Source organism: Plutella xylostella, chromosome 5, assembly GCF_932276165.1.
Source record: "Plutella xylostella chromosome 5, ilPluXylo3.1, whole genome shotgun sequence".
In the NCBI taxonomy this organism is placed as follows: domain Eukaryota; kingdom Metazoa; phylum Arthropoda; class Insecta; order Lepidoptera; family Plutellidae; genus Plutella; species Plutella xylostella.
The window spans coordinates 12582183-12600655 of record NC_063985.1 but is presented as its reverse complement, the minus strand read 5'-3'; the positions used below and the strand labels follow the sequence as shown (position 1 = coordinate 12600655).

Below are 18473 nucleotides of genomic sequence, written 5' to 3'. Positions count from 1 at the left end.
TTGTCTCCCCGAGGTAGACATATCTTGCACAAATTCGATTGTTGCCTCATTAACGATCATCGGCTCCAGTTCGATGTGAGCATTGTACTTATATGACTTTCGTCTTGTCCAAATTTATACTCCGAAGTCTACACGTTGGGAAGCAGCATTTAGGCCACTTCCATCATCCAGCTGAGTTCCTGCAGAGATTCTGCCATAATAACGATGTCGTCCGCGAAGCAGAGAGGTGTGTCATGTACTCGCCATTTATACATATGCCAAGTCCGGCGGCATCGTACAGACTCCTCAACTCCTCGATATAGCGCCATTCGATTTGAAATCTCTGCAACGCTACCAAAATTTCCCATGTCTCGATGGAGTTGAAGGCGTTTTCATAGTCCACAAAGGCTAGACACAGAGGCTGATTATACTCTTCGGTATTCTGTGTAATCTGTCCTCCATCCTTACTGTGTGGATGTCAGGGGGGGCTCACTGCCTTAATGGCTGAACTTTTAGTAGAAGGTAGCGCCATCTCTTTATATTACTCTTATTACCAAAAAAGATGTAAGATGGCGTTATGAACAAGACCATATAACAATAACAAGACACATAGATAAGTAGTATTTGAATGTCAACATTGTCATGATCTATGGCTATTATGAAGAAATTGCGTGTCAGTGTCAGTTCAGTTGTCTTACAATGTCTCGCAAATAACATTTTTGTAATAAAAGCCTTTTCTCTCGGTATACTTATCGTTATTTATAAATTTTATATACCTACAAATAAAAATAAACATGGTGTGTTAAGAAAAAGCATCTTTATCCGCAAAAAGTCTTTTTATGAAATTCTTGTGACCTGACAGATTCCATATGGATCCAGGTTCCATGTGGTTCCACGGCACTGGCAAAGAGCGATCGACGTCTTCATATCCGCTGAAGATTAAAATACTATGTGTACCAAACTGATAAATGTTGTCAAAGATTTGCCTCGCGAGGATAAATGATGCACTATTGGACGAAATGACTTTATCACCACAAGTGACAAGATTTGCTTCTCTTGGGAAACATAAACTAGCAAAACATGAAGTGGTTTTCATGGTGAAAGGAATAAAAAAGGAATACACACACCCACTCGCATATTATTTTACAAGTGACATGAACAAAACTGAACTGAAACATTGTTATATGCGAGGTAATAAAGAATTATATAATAATTTGTTTTTTATTTATTGTTGCATGTAGGTAGGTACATAAATAGATTGAACTTACATTTAGCTAATAAATGTAATAACTGTTGTGTGGTGTAACTACGTTAAGGCAAATATGTCTTATATCTTTATAGATTGAAGTTAATAGCCGGATCCCCACCAGACGATCCAACGCGATCCGATCGCGCGATCCAAGAATTCTCATACTAAACTTCTTGGATCGGGCGATCGGATCGCATTGGATCGTTTGGTGGAGATCCGGCTATTAACTTGTGATAACAATATCTATATATATACAGGGTGTCCCAACAGGGCACCCTGTATGTATGTACAATGAGGCTGAGAAATATAAAGAGATGGCGTTGTAGGCTCAGTATGACGTATAGAGTATGACAAAAAACTCCTCGAGATGCCACTCTTTTCAGAATTGTTTATTTTTTCTCTATGGTGGATGTGGTCTATTGTACTAAAACAGATCCATGAGATAATTTAATTAATAAAAAACCAGCTCAGCCTTCGTATTTAAGAATTTTTATTATTTTTAAAGTATGAGTACTAATTGTCTTTATTGTTTTTGTACTAAAGTTCTCAGTTTTTTCGCCCTTTGGCGACCCCCCTACAGAAGCTTCGCGACCCCCCAGGGGGTCGCGACCCACAGGTTGAAAAACACTGACCTAGGTAATATGTATAAATATATAGGTACCTATAGCCAATTAACGTTCTTTTACATAACAAAATTGCCTAAACCTATAAATAGGATAAATAGGATTAGATTTTATATGGTTAAAAATCACGTTAATTGAAGACTGATGGGCAATTAAAATATTATTGCCCTAATAAAAGATAAAATGCCTAACTACTAACTATGGGATTCACGTCTGACTGCTGAATTTAAATTCACGGGCTTCGCACACCTGAGTAGGTAACGTACCTAATAAAACATGTAGGTAGAAGAATGACTTCTTAAAAACTAGTTCCTAACTACATCAATCACCTGTGCGCTGTGGTACCTACCTATAACTAACTACTACTACATGCTCCACCCTTAGGTACTTGTCTAAAGGCTCTACCATACATTGAAGTTTAAGGTAAAAGTATTAAAGTACAGTAAGTAATATACCAACCCGCACTAGGCCAGCATCATGGACTAGGCCTAAACCCTTCCTTCATTGGAAGGAGACCCGTGCCCCAGCAGTGGGGCCGTGATAGGTCGTGATGATGATGATGACAGTAATATTAATTTGATACAGGATAATAAATGGACCATAGATGCACTGCAAGTCTAGATATTCCGTAATGTACCTAAATATTATGTGTATCAATAGGTATTAATTAGTTCAATGCCACCATATTATGACATGTTTGGTAGCACCTAGGGCATGCAATACCGGAACTATTTTCAATACCGGTATTGAGTTCCGGTATTGCAACTCAATACCGGGATCCCGGTATTAATACCGGTATTAGATTTCCTTGTAATAAATGGCATATATTGTGATTAAAGGTCGTAAAGGTCAAAATAAAACAAGAAAAAGCAATGAAATTCAGTTTTTTGTAATAGATATTTACGAGAATTGAGTATTAGAGTTTAAATTTTACAATAAATTATTATTTTTACATCCAGTGTCCGTTTACGCATGGACACCAGTAGATATCAAACGGCCGAAAACTGCATCAAACGGTTGGAAACAAGTGCGCTTTCACAGTACATAGGAATACTGTATCTTAATCGCTTTATTATAGCCTAAAAAAGTTCGATTCCGGTATTACTCCAATACCGGTATTAACTTTCAATACCGGTATTGAAAAAAGCGTGAATTTTGTCCCTAATACCGGTATTACGAATACCGGTATTGCGGTATTGCATGCCCTAGAGCACCCCGTACCTATGTGTTAAGCCTAGGTCAGCGAGGAACCCTAACATAAAACATCTTACATAACTAACCAGTTTGTGAGGCTCAGCTAATACTTAAATTGCTTTATTGACGAAGGAACACACAGTCACACATGAGTGATAGATACCGTAGACGTATGGCCACTTTATTCTATGTAAGTATACAGTGGCGGACAGATTATTAGATCACGAATTTATTAGTTGTATAATTTTATATGAAATGGACTGAAGTTATTTACATTATTCTGCTCACGTTACCATGTAAAGTACTTAGTTAACTATAATAAATGTTATGTTGCTGCTGTAACTTGACTGATTATTAATTTGTCTATACTTAATAAATATTTGGCACGATAGGGTATCGATAGGCATGGCTGTGAAGCCATATCAGTACCGGATGTAAATAATGCAGTAGATGAGCAGCCTGCGGATTTTTTTGGAATTAATTAAGTAGTTATTACACATTACGGAATATCTAGACTCCAGACTTGCAATGCATCCATGGTCCATATTATTAACTACTTATATGTATCAAATAGCAAAGGCCAGAATAAACCAACTTAGACTTCTGATAAAACCGCAAGACAAGGTTGCCCCAATTCCTTGTCTTTCAGTGTAAAGGTCTACAATACTACTGCGAAGGGTCGCCTAGATGCATGGCGGCAGAGGTAAAGCTGAGCGGGACCGGCGCGGTCTACCGGAAACAGTCCGTGTGTGCCGCGAAATTATGAACTTTATTTTTTTATCTCCTTTGTTTTTCGTAGTGTTAGTGGTTTGTGGCTTCTTTGAGGCTAGTTACGGAAAACTGTAACCGAAGTGTTTAATGAAAGTGTGTGGTGATATACTTAAGGAATTCCCATTGATATAATTGGATTTTAAACTCCTGAAAGTCTTGAAGATCTTGGTAAGTTAACATTTAAGAAATTATTGTGCTTGTAAGTATCATTTACATAACCCATGTTTCAGGGGTGTAGTAAAACCTACAACCGTTACATTGAAACTTTCGTGTTTAGTTTTGGTGATTCACCTAAAAGTTAAACTATTTCAAATATTTTCCCGCCTATCTCTTAAATTTTTCCACAGGTTTTAAACTATTTGTTCTATTTCTATTGTTTACTTACTCACTAGACATCATTATCTTGATTCTGTTTTGAGGTAAAACGTGTAAGCTGAGGTAGGTACCTGCATGAACCATGAGTGAAATTCCGAGTGTTATCTGATAAGCTCTCTCAGAGTAGCTGATACTTGCGCAGCCTACTGCCACTGGTTATGGTTAGAATACGAGATGGTATAGTGAGACAGAGACGTACACCATAAGTCCCATCGGTTACATAGCTTATCCTAACAATATTGAGTAGTATCGTACGCACTTCCGGATTCACTTTTCCCAGTTACTTAGTTAGATTCCTGCGCCGGCCGGCGCGGCGGGCACACACCAATATATTTCAGGTGTGCACGAAAAATTCCAAGAGCAATAGGCCCGTTACACTGGGAATAAACGCAACAACACAAATTATGACATCATCTAGCCTCCGTCCATTCCAGTTTTATATCGTATAGTTACTAACAGAAAACTGAGCACTGATCTGCCAGTTTCATACCTTTGCCGAACCTGCGCTGAAGTAATAATCCATAGAAAAAGCAATCGGCGCTTTCTGTTTCTGTATACGGACTTAGCTCACCCCAGCGCCCCTATTATGGAAATAAAATGTTCCCAGCGGGCTCCGGCCATGGATCGCCTTACCCACTCACCCTTACCCTACCTAATGTTCCCCCCAGGCCCCCAACCATGGAGCGAGCGTCGACCAGCAGCGAGCGCTCGCCGCTGGTGCCGCCCACCTACGTGTTCGAGAGCAGCGTCACCCGCCGCTACCAGAAGAGGCTAAGGGCCTTCCAATGCGCCATCTGTGTGTCTCTTGTGTAAGTTTCTTTGTCTAGTTTGACTATCTTCTAAGGGGTTTCTACAGGGTAGAAAATGTTACAAGAGGATCGTCCAAATGGTTCAATACTTACAGAACTATTTGTAATCACTTTTAATTTGATGCCAGGGGCATACCTAATAAGTACCTACTTCTCTAACGAGAAATCCTTTTTTTTACTAGCATTCCAAACTCTTTATTTCTATAAAGCTACTTCAAAATACTATCTAAATTCTAAAACATACGGTGCCTGGAAACTTTGTTTCAAAAGGCGCTTTTGCTAAAATCACAAGGGGAAATCTTTGTGACACCTACCACAGGCTTCCAAACTAATAATTTATATTTTCTCTCATCACAGAGCATTCCTCGGCGTGGCGCTCCTCATCACCGCCTCCTACAGTCTCAGCGACGAGTTCGACGCCGACGCCGAGAACGCCACGGAGGCCCCCGCCCCCGCCCCCGCGCCCCCCGCGCCCCCGCAGCCCCTCAACCTGAGCGCCGTGCCGCCCGACATGGCTCCGCTGCTGCAGCTGTCGTGGCCGCTGAAGGGTGAGGATTGAGCCACCATCAAACCAACGAATCCCCTGAAGGGCTAGCAGGAAATGCAAGACGTGCACATCAAGATGTGACAAACGTACGGACAACTTTTAGCACGTCTTGATGTCTTGCGTTCCCTGCTAGCCTTTCCCCTACATGGATTCGTTGGTGTGATAGTGTAATTAAGTGTAATAGTGAGAGCTCGGCATGAGTTGAGATAATATTGTACAGCAGATGAAATCTACACTGACAAAACTCCATCCTGTAGTTTTGAATTCAGTGTTACTTAAGTGCAGCTTTGAAAAAGTAATTCGACGAACCCTAAAAGCTTTATTAAATTAAGCACAGTCTCGTGCCTTGCCGAGAAAAACATGGAAAACTTTCCTATACAAATAGAATCCAGTTATGCTAATAGAGAAGCGATCGAGTTATTTCTTTGATAGGCACCTTTTATTTCAATCTAGCCGTAAATCATGTTAATTAGTTACTTCGTATTATTTTACTATCTAAAAAGTCTTGATTGATGCAAAACTATGATTAATGATTATCCATGGTCAGCTTAAACGGACCACTGACCACCAGTGGTGGCCAGTAACCGCGACTTCTCATACATTTTAATGCTATGGCGTGTGTCTGCTACCAGGCTACCAGCTATATGTTTACAGTCTCTACAAAATGTATTAAAAAGTCTTAGATTAACATCGTTTATTGTTCTAAGGAAAAAGTATACAAAGTCGCGGTCGCTGACCACCACTGGCTGTGGTGGTCGGTGGTCCGTAAGCCGCCTAAGTGCGATCATTCGACAAAAAACAATAATTATTTGGATCTGTAAAGTTCTTGTGTCTGAACAAAATAGCTTTTGAATGTATAAAGTTGAGTGATTGCCCTTATTATTAGTTCCATCCGCCCCTATTCCATTGAACATGACGCGGCTTATGAATGATCACACCACGATACCTAAACCCCGACTCTCAATCCAGGCAAAGACCCGTCCCCCTGGGTAGGCGACCCGCCTTCACCAGCCGCGATCACGTCAGCCGTGTCCCACGGCAAGGCAGCCCTACACAACCGCACGGTCCTCGAGAGTCTCCGCACGCCGCTGCAGGTGGACTCGCCAGCGGGGAGGGCCCAGCGCGCCGCCGCCACCGCGCGGGAGGTCAAGCCGATGGCTGATGCTGCTTATGCGGTGGAACAGGCCACTAGGGCGCTGGCTAATGGGTGAGTGTTTTTATTGAGTGGGTTTTTTTGGAAGACATGAGGTATTGGCTTGATGTAGAGTGCTTATATAGTTAGGTAAGCTATAGTGTTATAAATGTTATAACATGAGGAGCGCTTGAAAGAGGAATATTTGATTTTATGTCCAACAGACAACCAGTGGTAGCTAGCTAGAAAGAGTCATAATTTGATTTTATGTCCAACAGTAGCTGATCTGATGACGATATTGATAAGCATTGTGAAATCAGAAAAACGCTGTTCGATAATAGGTACTTAGTAGTTTAACCGTTACCTGCAAATTTTCCAGACATAATTTGCGAGGATTTCTAGACATATCTGTAAACGGGTTTTATACTAAAATAGCAAAAAGGTAAAGCATCTATTTATGCGTCAACAACGGGAAGTGCTTGAATTGAGAAGATCGTATCACCCATACTTACTCGCATACCTAAGCACTAAATTAATAATCTAAGTCTTAATAAATTAATAAAATATAATCTTAGTTCAAAGTAGGAAGTAGGTACTAAGCAAGAAGCTTGAATACAAAATTTGGATGGGAGTACTAGTTCAGGAGTTACTAGTCCTTAATAATGATGACCCGCGTGATAAGTACAGTGAAACTATAAAGTCCTGAAATTAAATGAGGGCACTGCTATCTTTCATGTAGCAACCCTATATAGCGAAACATAACTGACTTTGAGACTTGAAATTTTGCCTGTTAACTTCCTACCTAGAATAGAATAGAATAGAATAGAATACTACTTTATTGACTTAAACACAATTTACACAAATAACAATTTACAATATAACGCAATAGGCGGCCTTATCGCTAAAAGCGATCTCTTCCAGGCAACCTTTGGGTGGAGGAGAGACTTAAAGAAGAATAAATGAGGAAGATGTACAAAATGTAGTAAACATTCATGTTTAATAATAAATACTTAAATACATACATACATAATGTAATCAAAGTTATATAGATTTATATAATATAGGTAGGTACTATTACAAGATGGAGGAAAGATAATGTTCTTTTACCTGTTTTTTGAAACCTATAGCTGTCTTCGCAAAACGGATATTTACAGGTAATGCATTCCACAGTCTTATAGCTGTCACAGTAAATGAGTTACTGTAAAACTCAGTAGTATGCGATGGGAAATCTAATAAACGCATTTGTGAGGATCTCATTGGTCTGTTGTCGGGATGGTTTTTAAAAATGAAACGCTCTTTGAGGTATGTTGGAGTTGAGGGATTAAACAGCACAGAGTAGAGTAAAGAGAGAATATGAACATTCCGGCGAAGGCGAATTGGGAGCCACTATACCTATTTAGTTATGTATTTAAAAATCAACTTACCATCCACAAAAAAGCTCTTATACAAGATAGAAGGTGTTAATATGAAGGCTAATAGTGAAACCAATAAATATTTATTTAGATAACGTTATTACAACTGTATATAACTGGATCTGTTGACGAAAGGCACACATAGTAAAGACATCAATTTCCCTTTTTGGACGGCCAGTTCTGTTTCTTCCAGGAGTTAGAAATATTCCATATTTTGCCCTCTTTGGCACGCTGGTCCGATATAACTATAAAATAAAATAAAAAATCTTTTTGAGTTACACAATGCCCCCCAAATTCACACAATGTGAATTTAGTAAGTAAACAAACATATATCTTCAAGTATCAAAATGTTAAGGTTTGACTCAACTGAATCCAGATGAAACCTACAATCAGTGGTATGTAAACAATTTTCGACTTGGGCTCTAAACCTAGGTTTATCGATAAATGAAGCGTTGGTACTAATAAAAATGAGTTATTACCATTTGTACAATGCTACATACCCGTCATAGACGCTGTACGAGCGTCAACATCCTCCAAATTCGACAAAATGTGTCCAGCTTGATGTTCCGCTAAACATTGTATTCAAACTCGATAAATAACTTAACTAGCTTGACTACGAATATTTTTCTTCATCTTCCTAATTGCAACCAAGCGTAAATTGTTGCTTTTATCTAGATTATCCTTATAATTAATAAGAAAATTCAAAAAAACAGCCAACCGCCTATTGACATAAACAATTGTTATGACTTTTATGTTTCTTTTCTAATGGTGCCAGGCTCCTGAAAATTTTAGTTCCTCAAACATTAATTTCAGGACTTTATAGTTTCACTGTACAATAGATTCATAACATCGTCATGGCAGACGTTAGCGGTAAGCCCTAGTTATATCTTATTGAGTCGAAGTATCCGGCCTATTAGCATCAATTGATCTATTCTGGAATATAACCCACGAATATAACTGGAGATGATAGTACTTATACTACAAAGTATTGTTTAATTTCTTCATAGATAACCATAAATATGAAGGGGTGCTAAAGCTATAAATACTCTTACAAAATTAAGTAAATATACTTAGTTAAATGCGGAAGCCATCCACATAACAACGTATTATTATTGCAGATCTGTTTTAGAACTCGGGAAGCTATGATATGATATCAACAAGGTTGTCGAACTTCTATTCTACTCTCTGTGGGGGTGTAAGTACCTGCACCTGGCTCTCTCGAGTGGAACCTCTGTTCATATTTCTCGGCTGTCGAACTTACAACACCCCTCTTCTTCAATCAGTGATGTCACATGGGGTGTTACCCATATCTTTTCCCACAGCTATTGTAAAGCGATATCGCCTAATATTTTCAAACAATCCGCTATACTTTAGACGTGAGCCAACGATCCGTAACGAAGCCGGACCAAGTCGGGTCCGATGTCAGAGCCGTGGTTTGACAAGGGTGTCCGGTTACTGCCGACGACCTACTAATAGGACTATTGCTGGTCAATAGATACAGCTATCTTGTCTAGCTTTGTTGGCAGAAATCGATATTGGAGAACTTGGCCTTTGAGGCTTGGAGGGTCGCTTTATGTCTTGACTAGATCAAATTAATACAAACCCAGAAGGAAACAAAATAATCTTATTCAATAAAAGCGTAACTAATACATAGTTAGAGAAAGAAATATTTATTTGCCAAGCAGAAAAATGAGATGAAGAAAGGAATAAAATGGGGGACCATCACAGTCCGATAGTCCCTCAATACGATTTAATGATCGGATTCTTGCGGTGGACTCTATGATGATGATAATGCCACTTAATGATAATTTCATGTTTAGGTGTTTAGGTTTTGAGGTTTGCCAGGCATTTCATAGTTACGTAACATAGGAACAAGCCTCATTTAATGCCTCAAGTTCGCATAAGTTACACCTCATACATAAATATCCTGATAACATCTCAATCCATATTATAATGTGAGTGTGGTCATATCATCCCACTTCATGGGTACAATGAGGGTTAGGTATTGTATGTATAATGTACCATAGGTCGCTAAACAATCCTACTAACTAGGTATCTTTAATTTGTTCGTCGTAAGTGTTAAATTAGCTTCCTTATTTAGCGACTCTAACCTGCCTACACTATCCCTAACTGGTATTCAGATACATATCTATTTATAATGTCACTTATATGCGGTTAATTATACATTCTAATGAGTTGTTAACTATGGCGTTACATAAGAACTTACGGGCATACTTTAGCAAAGCACTAAAAAGTGTCTCGCTTATCAAGCCCAGAATCTGTTTAAGATTGGTTTTGTGTTGTATTTGATTCATACCATTTAATTAAGTAGTTTAAATACTTTATAAGGACGTTTGTGAATAGTATAATCTGTAATGAAATCCTCTAACAAGAAGCTAAATAATTACTCTAATAACGGAAATGTCTCTGCTACTTATTAACAGTTCAGTAGTCTAACACCAACACGCGTAGGAAGCGATCAAATGTCCACCTCGTAACGTATAGTGTACAGTCAGAGCCATAACTAACACTAGGTACCTAGGTAGGTAGAAGAGGGAGGACTTTAACAGTGAAATGTTGAAACACAAATCTTTGATCAATACAAAGCAATTAGGTAGGTACGGTGGCCTGCGCCTAAAAGTAATCAGGCGAATTGGAAACAGTAATGCCATCTAGTAACCAGCTTGTAAATATAAGTTACGGGGCGGTGGCGGTAATAATAACTGATAGCATATTTCGAGAACGCTATCATGGTCGGTGATAGTCTGATTGGTTAAGCATTCATGAATTGATGCGGCGGCATGAGGTCCCTGTGTTCAAGTCCTCCACTAAATAGTAAAACTATTGGTTTTTATTTTTAAATGCCTTTTAACATTCTTGATATCAGTAGTAAGCACCGATAAGTAATATTTAGAAGCCAAAGCGATTTATAAAACGTTGAGTGGAACGCAAGTGTTGTATTGTCTCAAAGAACTTTGGGAGTCATGATCACATATACTTAATATATTATATAGTTCTACCCTCAATCTTATGAGAACAACTCAATAAATAAAAAGAAGCAAGTTTTAGTTAGTCGTCCGCTACATTGCACCTGACTACTACTAACTATTGTTGATTATTGATCAACAATTTTAATTTAGTTTTTTAAATACTAACAAACCCTTAATCGAATTAAAAAATTAAAAAAAGAAAGTAAAGGAAACTTCTATCATATGATCTTTAAGTCACAAAAAACAAAAACAGGATGCGAAGTAAGTATCAACAAATTCGTAATAACTCATGCGGCACCGCCGCGCCACGCCTTAACAACTACGCCACAGTCACTATGACGAAATTGTAAGAAATTAACTACCTAATATACACAGTAGTAAAAACAGCGAATACAAACAATATCGTACTGCTCAAACACTCTTACTTATAGAACAACAACATGCACTCATCCAAACACACGTCCAATACGTTGTAGTTACAAGGTTTTTACTAGATGGCATCACTGTGCGGACCGTGCCTGCATACTTTTAGGCGCAGGCCACTGTACATGCATGTCAATGTTTTATGCGTAGCTGATGAGGCGAAACAGAAGCTTAAATAGATAGATAGAATATTCTTTATTTGCCAGAATAATTTCGGAATCTTAGCTATCGTATCGTAACTATAATATCCTCCAGATATTCAAAAGCTGAACCTCCGATCGGACACGGTGAAAAACATTAGAGGAGGCCTATGTTCAGCAGTAGCCATATGACAGCCATTTCAATGATGATGCGATGAACCCCATTTAACTCCTTACTATTACTATGTTCCAGGACAGACCCATCTAACCGCGAGGGCGGAGTGGGCGTGGGTCCCGCCGTCAACGGTTCCTTCCCCTTCCCCGAGCCTCCCTACTGCGGCCAGGCCAGCCCCCCCTGCCCCCCCTCAAAGTACCGGACACTGAACGGGACCTGCAACAACCCGAATTACCCCCTAAGGTGGGGCGTCAGTAATACGCCGTTCAGAAGAGTGCTGCCGGCGGTGTATGCTGATGGTATGTTTTGTTTGATATCTGGATATACTGCGCAGATTAATGAAATTACTAAGGATATATAAATTAAGTTGGATATTCATAAGATGGATACAGAAATGAGGGTACCTTTACCAGTGGCAGGAAGTGTGCTGCATAGTAAGGCACTTCTCACCAGCTCTATTCTTCCTTTTTTTCTAAGCGTGATGATGGCCAGCATTACAGGTTACAAGTTACAGGGAGACTAGCGTTTATCACGATCTATTGCATTTAAACTATCCAGTATCCACCCTTTCAAGATTTATGCTGCGTTTATCTAGTATAATCTAATAGTGTTAGATTAAGTTTTTTGTAATTTTCGTCAATGGTTTTGTGTAAGTACACATAAAGAATATATATTCTATTCTATTCTAAAATGTACTTACACCAGTCGCTTGCGAGACAGCTCTGACTACCCTTTCGGGTTTCTACAGTCGTGACCATATTATGTATGTATGTAATGTACAGCAAAGGACAATGTCTCAGTATTCCCTACTCCCGATCCAGGCATCAGCGCCCCGCGTACAGGCGCGGACGGATCGCCGCTGCCCAGCGCGCGCGACGTGAGCGTCACAGTACACCGGCCGAGCTACGCGCACGATGTGTCCTTCACTGTCATGCTGGCCGTGTGGGGACAGTTCATCGACCACGATATTACTGCTACAGCTTTGAATAAGGGTAAGAGAGAATCAGATGTATCAGTTTTCATTCCTGTTGTGTTTTGAGGGTTAAGGGAGAGCTAGGTAATCCAAGAGACGAATCTATCTGATAAACTAGAGTGATCACAAGACTCCAAAAGTTATACAAATAACCGACATCTAGCCAGATAGCTTTCTCTTAGCTTCTTTTAGCACATGGAGAATTACGGCGCTGCACCTCAATAATTTTCGAAAATTGTATCTATTTTGACTGTAAACATTTGTGGTGCAGTGCCTTTTGCCATTTCTGCTTCCACTAGCTAGAGTGGCAGAATACTGCTGCTGTACTGCAGATAGACATAATAAGTCCACTTTTTATGTGTGATTGAATTCAGCGATTTCAATAGAGAAAATAAAAGTTTTTCTTATAAAGTGGACTTATTATTTTCTTCGCACTTGGCCAGCGTGGTGGACTAGGCCTAAACCCTTCCTTCATTGGAAGGAGACTAGTGCCCCAGCAGTGGGGACGTCATGGGTCGTGATGATTATTTTCTACCTCTGAGGTACACCATGTGCCTATCATCATAAAAACCAAACACTCATATTCTCGCCTCTCTCTCCAGGCACCAACAGCACCCCGCTTTCCTGCTGCGGCTCCAACCTGCCGCCGCACCCGGAGTGCTTCCCCGTGCCGCTGGACGTGGAGGACCCCTTCTACCAGCAGTACAACCTCACCTGCATGGAGTTCGTGCGGTCCGCGCCGGCTTACACGTGCCATTATGGTGAGATTACGAGACGCTATGCCGTTATTCCGTCCACCAACCCGCACTTGGCCAGCGTGGTGGACTAGGCCTAAACCCTTCCTTCATTGGAAGGAGACCCGTGCCCCAGCAGTGGGGACGTAATGGGTCGTGATGATGATGCCGTTATTTCCACCCAATAGAGTGTAAATATGTGAGGCGTGTAGTCTGTATTCTGGGACACTACGGGTGAACAGAATGTTGTGTGTCATGTGGCATGTAAGTAATATACTATGTAGCGTGCGTCACCCCTCACGTGGATGAGGAGGACCCCTTCTACCAGCAGTACAACCTCACCTGCATGGAGTTCGTGCGATCCGCGCCGGCGTATACGTGCCATTATGGTGAGATTTGCAGATAAACTTAAGACGTCGAGGCTTTGGCCTGCATGCCCTTAAAGGGTTTGCGGGGTTTTTTGTAGTGTGGATTGTGGAACACCCCGAGTGTACATTTGTGTGGCATCTGGTATGTGCGGGCCACACGCGTGGGTCACCTCCCATCTCTCATTCTTATATGCATAGCATTATGGACCTCTGCAACTATAATGTCATAAGAGTGCAAGAAACCTTCTTTATGTCGTGATTGGTCAGAAACATTTAATGAACGTAGCTATATAACTTTCCATAGTCAATCATCATTAGCCTGATTCCGGTCCTAGGTTCACTGTAAGGCGTTAGGACACAGAATCGAAATACCTCATCTACAACTACATAGAACTGCCATAATAATATATTACTAACTATTCTACATCCCCAGGCCCACGCAACCAGATGAACCAGGCCACCGCGTTCCTGGACGGGTCCACGGTGTACGGCTACACGGCGTCCCGCGCCAACAGACTGCGCACGTTCGTGGGAGGACGCTTGAAGATGCTGGCCGTGGGGAGCCGCGAGCTGCTGCCCCCATCTACTGATCCCAATGACGGGTGTAACACGGTCGAGATGAACGCTAAGGGACGGTACTGCTTTGAGTCGGGTGAGGATTTTATGTATTATTCTGTTAGACTTGGTTAGGTCAGATAGAGAAATAAGTGGCAGTGGTAGCTCTTGTAAGAAGGAAGTAACGCTCTGTCTTATAGGAGAGTATGTGGCTTTTAAACTATAACGTTTAGGTAGGTATTTACAATAGCGTACGATAACATATTTTTTACTTACTTATATACCCTCGTATCTATTCCCAGGAGACGACAGAGCCAACGAGAACCTCCACCTAACAACCATGCACCTGATCTGGGCGCGCCAACACAACCGCCTGGCGGGCGCCCTGCAGCGGCTGAACCCGGCGTGGGACGACGCCACGCTGTTCCAGGAGGCCCGGAAGATTGTGGGCGCGCAGATGCAGCATATCACGTACTCGGAGTTCCTGCCTATTATTCTTGGTAAGGAGACCTTTCAGATATTGCTTAAAAAATCTGCAAGTAGTTAGGGACAATGGTGATATTTTAACGAAAAAATTATACCCACTGGTAAAGATAGACAAAATTCTAGAGTGAAAATTTCCTACTGAAATGTAACGTACTCGATCATGTGGTAAGCACTTAAACATTACCACATGACCCTCTGAATATTTTCGACATCTTTTCCGAGACAAGTATAAAATATTCGTCAGGCGTCTGGTTTTGGACCATGCCTAAGGATCTACTAACCCTTCACTCCTCTCCCATTCAGGTAACGACGTGATGTGGTCCCTGAACCTGACCCTGCAGGACTCTAACCACAGTGACCTCTATGACCCCGCCGTGGACCCCTCCATCGCCAACCACTTCTCCGCCGCCGCCTTCCGCTTCGCACACACGCTGCTGCCGGTGAGACGCAGACTTTTTTTAAAATCTTTATTGCACAAAATATAGGATAATAAGTGTACCTACGAGCCAGCCGTAGTTATATTTAAGGCGAAGTTATATAGGAATACTTGATCTAGGGTTGGTAACTGGGGTATTAGGATTAGTTAGTCAGTCAGTCATGCATGGTGACTGCCCAGGGTGCACCGAATGTAACATTTGTTGTTCACAAGCTTTCGTGTACCACATTAGTAGTTACTATAGTTACTTACCTAGTTCATAACTCATACACCTGAAGCACATACAAATAAGAAATACTTATGTACTTACTCTAAACTTGGGGTTGACCCATGTTTTTTTGGTGGTTTTGATATAAGAATCTCCATCCCGTACGATCTTGAGCCACGTCTTCGACGTCATTCCTGCAACAATCAACGACTCCTACTATAACTCCCTCTCTCCCCAGGGCCTCATCCACCACGTGGACCTGTCCACCGGGTCCGTCAGCTACACGCAACTTCACCAGCTTCTCTTCAACCCGTACATGCTGTACACGACGCGCGGCGGGCAGGAGTCCATGCAGTCCGCCATGAGCACGCGGGTGCACGCCGGCGGCGGCCATGTCACTACTGAGGTATGATCATCAACAGCCATGTAGAAGATGGACATAGGTGTCTACTATGAACCATTAAAATATTACAATACTCATCAACCATTAGGTACTGTCTATTTCTAAGGTTTTGGAGCCATCGGACTAGTAGTTAGTCGTTGAATAAGTTTGTCTGTTCGTGATTCCGATCATGTGTGTACCTACCTTCAAACAGTTTCATTTCTGATGCGATCCTTTTGAGAAACACCGAGCTCTTTCTATCTAAGTTATACGCACGTTATACGTAACGTAACAGTTACCATATTGTACCTAATTGCAACTCAGGTAGCAGGAGCGGAGTTTTAGATAAAATTGCGTATTTTTAGAAACGCAATACCGATTTCCTTGAAACAACAAACTATTCCAACCCCACAGCTCAGCAACCACCTATTCGAGCGTCCAATCCCCGCCAACGCGTCAATCGACGCGGCCACCAACACCACGGCCACCAAGCCGGGACCCTGTGGCCTGGACCTCGTGTCTCTGAACATCCAGCGAGGCAGAGACCACGGCCTGCCGTCCTACCCCGCCTGGCGCGAGCACTGCGGGTTCGAGAGGCCGAAGACCATGGATGATCTGAGTGGGGTGATGGATGATGAGTCCTTGAGCCGGATTACTACTATTTATAAGTGAGTTGATTGCTATCTATGGACCTATGGTGATGTAGCTATGCTACTGTAATACCGTCATGTTTCCAGCATTGGATTTGAATAGAATGACTACGTTGACTATCCTAAGCATTGCTATAACAACAATGTCAGGAACTTACCAGCGAGCGTCTGCAATAATTAGGTTTGCTATGGTTTACGCAACCGGCACCGATCCCTTTCCGTACCCACATGATAGTTTTATTGAGAAGCCAATCAAGCCAATCCAGCTGCTGTATCTTACCACTACTTATCTTGAAGCATTACTTTATGTCAATAGAAGTTAGACAGATAGGCAGCGAAATTTCCAAAACCATGCACCATCTCCTACACCACTCTCCACAACTCCACTAACCTCACCCCCCCTTCCAGGTCAGTAGATGACATAGACCTGTACACAGGAGCCCTGGGCGAAGACCCGCGCGGGCGGCTGCTCGGGCCCACCTTCACCTGCCTCGTGGCCGACCAGTTCCTGAGGCTGAAGAGAGGAGACCGGTACTGGTACGAGACGGCTGATGAGGAGGCTGGGTTTACGATAGGTATGTTTTTGGTAACTTTAGAGTGAGTGTGATTGTGGTGTACTAAATGAAATGAGCTTACCCAAATGACAAGACGACCCAGGATACACTCCATGGTCAATCAGCAGGCTAGATAAAGTATCTAATCCTATAAAAATAGTGATAAAACTATTTAGATTGATTTAACTGTCGCGTGTGATCGAATAAGCGCAAGAGAGGTGACCGCTCGAGGAGAAAACCGAATCTACTAGATGTTACTGGGGCAATTCCTCGTCAATAATATGATTGAATTTAGTCCATCCGTTAATCCTAGTAACTATAAGTATGTAAAGTATAAAATCACATTTCCTAATTATCAGCCATACACCTCCCAATCCTAACACCCGCGCCTCTCCACCAGAACAACTAACCGAGCTGCGCAAGACAACCCTAGCCGGGGTGATCTGCGCCAACGAAGACCTCCTCGACCAGGCCCAACCCCGGGTCATGGAGGTGCTGTCACCCACCAACCCACTGGTAGATTGCATGGAGCTACTGCAGCCCGACCTGGCGCCCTGGAGGGACCCCGCCGCCGCCGGGACCGGGACCAAGGCCAAGAAGGAGAAAAACCCTGCTGCGGCAGGGAGTAAGGGGAAGAAGGGGAAGAACTGATGGTAGTGATGGAAGCTGCTGCCGTTGCGCAGGTTCGTTATCGACGTGGATAAATGTCACGGTATCGCGGTTCGCCATGTATACGATGCTGTGATTGGTAGAACGCGCGTTAATGTGTGTTTATCGATGTCGATAATGAGATGTGTAGCGGCCGTTGGTGATGGAGAAGCTTGGGGAAAGGAGGTTGATGGGTACAGGGAAGAGTTTCACTCTAAGTAGATGGTAGTGAAGGATACGTTACGAATGTTTCCAATTTGAATTTGTTGTTGAGTTCTTGTATTGTGGTTCTTCAATTGGCATTACTGTAGCGATCTATCTTCGACTCAACCCTGTATCCATAGGTAGACGTGTTTGAAAAATCTACACAAGAGATATTGTATTTACTTAGGTGTGACCAAATTGATAAGATCTTATTTCTCTAACCTCCCCATACTAAATTTCTCAGAAAACATCGTGGTGCTGTTGGTTCCTCCTGAACTTTTGTGTCGTCCTATTTTTTTTATCTGAAAGACACTGGTTCTATGTTAACTTATTGGATTAGCCCACAGTACAAATAAATGTTTAAGAACTGATGAATGATAGTTAAGTTGTTATCTCTCACTACCTAGGTATATCCAAGTAATACTTAAGTCACTTAAGAGCCTAGGTACCGACTTA

At 41.7% G+C, this 18473-nt stretch overlaps 1 protein-coding gene across 1 annotated transcript; it reads left to right on the top strand.

Annotated features, from left to right (window-relative positions):
• Positions 1-3854: 3854 nt before the first annotated feature.
• Positions 3855-17898, top strand: LOC105395040 (peroxidase). The gene is made up of 14 exons (XM_048633205.1): positions 3855-3984; positions 4860-5000; positions 5358-5548; positions 6517-6754; positions 11898-12118; positions 12641-12811; positions 13395-13553; positions 14328-14546; positions 14752-14949; positions 15239-15375; positions 15818-15985; positions 16376-16629; positions 17020-17186; positions 17566-17898. The coding sequence occupies exons 2-14, from the start codon at positions 4870-4872 to the stop codon at positions 17814-17816; spliced, it is 2505 nt and encodes an 834-aa protein (XP_048489162.1). The 5' UTR covers positions 3855-3984; positions 4860-4869; the 3' UTR covers positions 17817-17898.
• Positions 17899-18473: the final 575 nt, after the last annotated feature.

Excerpts from the sequence above, each read along its gene's own strand:
- LOC105395040 (XM_048633205.1), top strand. The coding sequence starts at position 4,870 with ATGGAGCGAGCGTCGACCAGCAGCGAGCGCTCGCCGCTGGTGCCGCCC. Across the intron at positions 15,986-16,375 it reads GCGGCCATGTCACTACTGAG|CTCAGCAACCACCTATTCGA; the intron begins GTATGATCATCA and ends CCAACCCCACAG. Across the intron at positions 17,187-17,565 it reads GGAGGCTGGGTTTACGATAG|AACAACTAACCGAGCTGCGC; the intron begins GTATGTTTTTGG and ends CCTCTCCACCAG.